Here is a 7392-nt window from a genome sequence, read left to right as displayed (position 1 = left end):
ACAGCTCCTGCGGACAACCAACAGATGAGCTGCGGCTATGCTGTTACTATGGTAACATGGAATCGGCCTACGCGCAGGCTTCTCCCCGCCCACTCCGGAAATAGCAGTGCAGGTACCAGATGTGTTTAGATTGTAGGATTGTAGGAGCAAAAGTTGACGACATATTATATATCGTTCAAGACTTTATTTCCACGTAAACAGACCTGGAAATAAAGTCTGTCATGCAAAAATAGAGTTTGTACAATTATAGCAAACATAAAATTCAAGAGTCCGAACTTTTGTAATTTCTTTAAGTATCTTCAGCAGTAGTTCTCCAGGGTTCTTCTGAAGGACATTCAGAGCTCTTTCTTTGTCTCTGCCTTTGGTTCTGTTCTCTGTAACGATGATCTTTTCTGCTTCAATAACGTAGAGGCCCAGGCTCTGGTTAAGCCCATCCATGAAAACACTACTGAACTGGCAGTGTGTTTTCTTTATTTCTTAAGATCATCGGCTTCACTTACTGCACCTAACTGAGACACACTGCACACCATGCTGAGGTATGCCAAAGATTCAGCTAATAGCTCTTTAGGACTTTATTGGTGCAAAAATGCTATTTTATGTCTGTTGAACTGTGATATCTTTGGCATTTTTTTATAGATTCAGATAAAGAAATGGGCAAAGTATGTATTTTTCTGACAACCTGCTAGTAACAATGTACCTAAATGTTATTTAAAATCTCCAATCTCCAGCAAATAACTTTGAAAGACCAACATCAACTACTGAGCACTGTAAAAAAAATGATAAGAAAGTCTGGCTTCTTGGGAATCAAATATAAAGAAACAACTGGTGGCTCAAGATTTTTGCACAATACTTGGTATAACACATGAAGAGAAGGTTGGATTTTATAGTCGGACAAAAGTTCTGTTGTTTGTTTGTTTTTTGATGCAAATGGTTAATCGCCAGATAAAATTATTATTTTATTTATTTGTTTATTTATTTTTATTTATTTATTAAAAACACTGCATTGCAACAACTCTCACAGTGAACACATACCTCCATCTTCCTTTTAGCTTCTTTTTCTTGTATATCTCATTATTTTGTTTGTTTTGTATTCCTGACATTATTTGCATTTTTTTCAGCTTTTCTTTTTAGTTAAAATATAGATATATAATTATATATATATAGCACATCAAAAATATATAAGACAAAGCACATCAGCGTGTCCTGGAAACAAGGCCACCCGTGAAGGACAGCTCACATATCAATACACTAGAAATAGCCCAGTAGTTAATAGTTAATAGTTAATATTTTAGCACAACATTCTGGGGATCTGGTACTCCTCCCCTCAGACATTTGACCTGCAGGGGGGCAAAACGCTGATGAGCTTTTGTGTGTTGATTTGTGCAGCAAATGTTTTTATTTATAGTATTAACATAGTGGAATAAAATGCAATGATGTTTTGTTTGTATTTTGTTTTGCTTTCAAACAAGTTGTGTGGGATTCAGAGCATCAGTGTGTTTTCTGTGATTAGCGTACACCTGTGTTTTGAAGTGACTGTTTTCATGGTGTTTTTGACTATGTTGCAGAGGCTGACTAAAAACAAAAATGTCACACAATATCGATTTAAAATTATTACGCAGATAAGCAAAAATAAATTCCTCTGAATATGGAAACGATGCCTCACCACTGTCATGAAAAATGTCCTAATATGGGACATCCTCCTTCTCCTTTTTCATTCTGCTTCTCTGTGACTAAGGTCACAACTGTGCAGCCTGTGTGTGTGCGTGGGTGTGTTCTTGTGGTAATTTCTTTTACCACAAAGTATATTCAGCTCCAGCTCCAGATTTATGCTTTTTGTGCAGTCTTGCCTCTGTGCATCACCACAGGGTGTTTTAAGTCTAACAAAAAATCAAGATATGATTGAAGTTAATTTAATAGTTTTACTAAAATGATTGTATTAAGTATTGTGCAATTTTTACCCCCCACAGACACACACAAACACACACGTCATCTTTAGAGGCTCAAACAACTTTATTTTTTTAATCCTTGGATTAAAACCCTTTGCTAACAATGAGGGCCTGAAGTCTAGAACATGCATGTCACCAAATGCTGTATTAATTGTCTTGAGATTAAAATATGCAACTTCCTCCTATTCTGCCTTTTACTGCAGCCACTTTCAGTTCCTGCTTATCTGCGTTAACCTCTAGTGTCATGATGATCCACACATTTGTTATTAGGGAGTGTTTTTTCTGTGTAAGTCCAGGGGCAAATGCATCTGTTCTGTTAACTAAAGGAAGCGTTGATTACATCTAAGAGCTCTGAAAGTGAGGAAGCACCTGTAAGAGCTGGTTGAACTCTTGAACCTAAGCTTTGTTCATTTTTTTCTGTTTTTATTTCTTAACCTTCATGTGCAAGTCTTCTGTCAAAATATTCCCAGTAATTTAATTCCAGCAGAATATTTGATGCACTGCTGCCCTCACATGCATTTTAGTTACTTTTAGTTAATTATTAGGCTGTTCAGGGGTTAAAGTTGGCAGTGCTGAATGCTGTTGATCATCTCAAAATACAGCTCCATCTCCTAGAAGAAAAGCCTTACAGCTGGTGGGCCTGCTCCACATGTTTTTGGAAAAGGTGCTTTGAAACCATCACATGTGTGTTTACATGTGATTGATTCTGTTACAAAACTCCAACAGAGTGGAGACTGTAGTGGGGGCGTTAAATCTGAGATCTGCAATAAAGTTTCATTTTGAAATCTGCCTCTTCGAGGAAGATCTCTATCTTTAGGAATTTTCAAAAAGATTTTCTGCCACAGTGCTGAACTTTCCTTTGTAATATACTCAAATGTCGATTTAGTCACTTTATTAGGTTGTGCAAAAGATGATTGTTCGGGTAAAAATACCTCTTAGACAGCTTGTTCATTCATCAAGACGCAGAACTGGAAACAGGGAAATGGCCAGACTACCACAAAGTGTGAGACGACGTTTATTTGAGTTTAGCTGCAGACGGAATTTGACAAATATCCTTGAATAGAAACAAATCTGGATATACCACATTTTCCTAAACACATATTTAGTAGTAACACAAGAATAAGCTTGCATAATGGAGACATTTAATTTTGAAGCACAGTGTGGTGCACATATATCATGCAGTTTTAATTATGAAGCAACACTTTGCAGACTCATGCGCACATCACTTCCCACCTTCAAGTAAAAAACAGAGTCAAAGAAACACACATTGGTTTGATCATGCAAGAAACAGCTTCTTGGACAAAACAGCGTCTTAGCACTGATTACAACACAAACTATCAGTTTCTACAGAGTTTCTGTTACTTAAATGAAACCTTTTCATCAAAGAAACAAACACAACTTGTTTTTGAAACAGACGGCAGATTTCACCACTGCTTCTTCCTGTGTGAAAGATAATATCAGACTGAGACTTTTTTTCTCCACTACTGCGTAGAATAAGGTAAAAATATTTACTGGACAGCCTCAGAATAATGTGCACAATATCACATCAACACTGGATTTTTAAATGTTTTTTATTCTTAATGAACAAACACACTAAAGCGTCATTAGAACATGTACAGCAACAATATTTTTGTGAATGCTCAAAGCACAAAACCTGTCAAACTAAAATTTCTATACCACTTTTATGGTTTTATTAAACACTTAAAGTGATTTACAGCACAAGTTAACATGAATATCTGTGGGAGAAAGCCAGTGTGTCCAGAGGAAACCCTGGCAGACAAGGCAAGCTCCACACAGGAAGGCCCCGACTTTCTTTCTCAGAACTCTCTTGCTATATGACAGTGCTAACCATGTTATCTGATTCTCTTTTTAACTTGAACACCTGCGTTCTTTTTCTCTGAATTCTCACTGCTTAGATTCAGTAATCAATGTTCGTGCTGAAATAATACTTCAAAAGTTACACCACGAGAGATCCAGGTGAGGCACTGAACTCACTATTTTATTTCAAATCTGGTAGCAACATTGTTACTAATGAACCAAGTTCATTTTGGGTGTTGTTTGGAAATTCTAGCAATAGAATGGAATGAGTTAAACTGAGAAATACTGACCAGTTATTTAGAAAACAAAATCCTCCTGTTAACCAAAGGAAACAGCTGAACTGGCTGTGTGAAATGCTAACATCCAGAAACATCTGCATATTACTATTTTTACCACCAGATTTTGTTCTACACAGATGTTTTCTCCTGTTTTCTATTTTATCTTAAGCCAAGCGATGCTGCTTTCTGCTACCTTTTCAATCTCAGCAAAAGAAAGAAAAAGACAATTCGCTCCCCCGATATCTGTTCCTGGAAATTCACACGACTTGCAAAAGCAGTTATGGAGTAAAAAAACGTGACATGTCTAGTTATTACTTTCTCTGAATTTGCTATTTAGGGCTGATGGTGTGTATGTGGTTTGCATCAATGTACTTTCTAGATCTTTAGTACATTGCACTTTGAGGACATTTGACCAGTTGAAGATGCATTTTTAAAAATGACCACCATCTGAGCCTGTAAATAATCATCCATCAGGGCTTTTTTACATTGTGACTGAGGTGTTTCTGGATCTTAAGCTGCCTACACTGCCAGCAGAGCCCTTCCTGTAAGCCATCTGGAGCCTCTTGCTGATGAGGCCGTGTCTGTAAAGAGCTGAGAGCAGCTGGTTACGGAACTTCTGCCCAACAAAGGCGTACAGCACCGGATTCACTGCACAGTGCATGAAGGCCAGAATTTCGGTGACACTCAGCATGGCAATCACTGTGTAATGAGTTTCACATGTAGTCAGTTCCAGAGATCCTCCCTGTATGAGTGTGTCAATCAGTACAGTGACATTATAAGGCAGCCAGCACAGAATGAATGCCAGCACAATGGCCAAGATGACACGCATAGCTTTGTGCTTTTGTTGGTTGCGTGTGTGAAACAAAGTCACCACAGTCCAGCCATAGCAGACAGCCATGACCACCAGAGGCAGGAAGAAGCCCAGTGTATGCCGCAGAACGCGTAGAGTCACTCGCCAGTGATCGCTGCTTTCACCAGTAACGTTTTCAAAGCAAATGGACACTCCAAATTCAGTATCTATGCTCTCCCTCTTAATTACCACAGGTAAGGACAACATTACAGCCACCAGCCACACAATACTGCAAATAACTTTGACCAACAGGTGATGGGAGGACAGGACCCGCGTAGCTCTGACAATGGCAAAGTATCTGTCCACACTGATGGATGCCAGCAGGAATACGCCACTGTATGCAGATGCCTCCTGAAAGCCTGAGAGGAGTTTGCACAGGAAGTTTCCAAAGATCCAGCCAGCATTACATTTCACAGCCCAGAACGGCAGGGTAAGACAGAAGAGCAGGTCTGCAATCGCCAGGTGCATCAGGTAGATGTCAGTGCTGGTTTTACTTTTCTTCATATTGAAAACGACAAAGACAACAACACTGTTACCTACGATGGCGAAAACAAACACGATAATGTAGACGATGGTCATCCCCATGTTGTTAAATCCAGGCACTGTTTTATTGCAAGGAGAAGATTCTGAAATAATTTCTTCATCCTCGTCATAGCTGTAATTTAAATTGAGATTGCCCAAATTGGAGAAGACCTGCAGGCGGGCAAAACATAACAATGTGTTAATACTAGGATACAGGTAGAAATAGTACAGTGCAAAGTAGATGGTGCTTATTGCAACTATTTTAGTCGGTAGTACTAAGATGAAGACAAGTTAACAATAAAGCAGCAAGTTGCAGTCATCATTGTGTCATAATATTTAGAAATAAAATTTGCAATAAAACCATTTCTTAGTCTAGCACACATCCATAGTCCCCTTTTCTTTTGCTCACATTCACAACAAGTGCACCAATGTCAAAGATATCCACTGATTACCTCTGATCCTTTCACAGCTTGATTGGTGAGAGCAAAACACTTCAAAACAAAAAGTATGAAAAGTTGTTGCTCCATCGTTTCTTTGTGATGTGCACAAGTTGAACACCTTGTCAGGAGTGTTGTTTTTGCTCAGAGATGTGGTTAAAGTCCTTGTGAAATGGTTGTGCAGAGCTGTGTTGCTGGTGCTTTATTAGCAAATTGTTCAGCTCGAGGGAAGTGGGCAAACCCACACACACTATCTGCCTGTGGCGATCTACATGAATAAGATGACAACAGGTTGTCTTCTAAATCATTTTGACAGATCTCTCAGGTAAATGTCAGACAGGAAACATTATACCAGTGAGGCACTTTATGTAAAAGTCACTTTGTCTAATTTGATCCTTTGGCAGAAAATGTAGATAATTTAAACTTTAAACTGTTTTTTTTTCTTCTTCTTATTTATTTATTTATTTATTTTTAATTTGCACGTGGAAAATACATTGTCTACATTACTACAGTCACCAGAGCCCCATCAGATAAGGAGCTCAGTTTCCATTTTAGTGCTGCCTTTCACTCCATGTTGCATTTAACCATCGAAGTTCAAAATTGTTCATTTGGGGGTTTTTCCCCACAAAATGGAAACTTATTATTGCCTCTGTTTTATTGTGTAACGTGTTTTTATCAGAGAAAATGCCTTGTTTGGAATTCCTTGTTAGAAGTTTCAAGAAAGGGCAAAAAAAAACAACCTTCTAAACTTAATATTTCCTGTTTGATGCTTAGTTACCGTGTGCATGTCTGTGGCCTTGGGAATCGTCGTATTTTGTTATGCACATCTTTCACCTTTACTTCACTAGATATTAAGTTTTCTTCTTTCTTCTTTTACCATACATTGGTACATGAGTATACATGTAATACTGTGAATAAGCAAAAACTGTGTAAATGTAGAACTTCTGCAATATTGCTTTATATAGATTTGCCAATTTACTAAGAATTCAGGGGGATGTCAAATGACACACAAGTTTTGCATTTGCGTGGTTGAATTTATTGAATTTTCACGTAATATGCAATCCAACCCCAGAAATAAAACCTCTAACCCAAGACTTCCTATCTTCACTTTCTGTATCCAATATGGGCAACAAAAAACAAGTTGAGCGCCTGATATAGTCCAATGAGAGTCTGTGAAGTTTTCAAATGTTTTACATCCAGAAACTCCTCCATAGATTCTGGAGCTTTGTTCATCTTCATCATCATCATCATCATCATCTAAAACTTAACATTTGGAGTATGTTTGGAGTATGTTTTTGATAAGTTGTCATTACACAGTATTTTTGAACTGGTGCGCTTTTTAAAATTTTTTCATCAGTAGGGGGCAGCACTTATCTGTGTTCAGAGAATAGATCATGTGCTTTCAAACTCTTAGGATAGATAGTTTATTTATCCCCAAGTTGAAATTCAAACATCCGGCTGCTCCATCCAGGCACAAACATCTCTCCAGTCATAACCATAAATAAATAAACGAAAAAAAAATGTTTAAAAGGACTTAAATC

General features: G+C 37.9%; 1 protein-coding gene across 1 annotated transcript; it reads right to left on the bottom strand.

Annotated features, from left to right (window-relative positions):
- Positions 1-3753: 3753 nt before the first annotated feature.
- cxcr2 (chemokine (C-X-C motif) receptor 2) lies at positions 3754-7105 on the bottom strand. Its single transcript, XM_005751127.2, has 2 exons — positions 7046-7105; positions 3754-5585 (listed from the first exon to the last, which is right to left on the bottom strand). The coding sequence occupies exons 1-2, from the start codon at positions 7103-7105 to the stop codon at positions 4524-4526; spliced, it is 1122 nt and encodes a 373-aa protein (XP_005751184.2). The 3' UTR covers positions 3754-4523.
- Between the last annotated feature and the right edge of the window lie 287 nt (positions 7106-7392).

The sequence above is a fragment of the Pundamilia nyererei genome, unplaced genomic scaffold (genome assembly GCF_000239375.1).
Source record: "Pundamilia nyererei isolate P.nyererei 1_Seehausen unplaced genomic scaffold, PunNye1.0 scaffold00300, whole genome shotgun sequence".
Classification (NCBI taxonomy): domain Eukaryota; kingdom Metazoa; phylum Chordata; class Actinopteri; order Cichliformes; family Cichlidae; genus Pundamilia; species Pundamilia nyererei.
The sequence above is the reverse complement of the archived record's forward strand: the minus strand, read 5'-3'. Positions and strand labels throughout refer to the sequence as shown.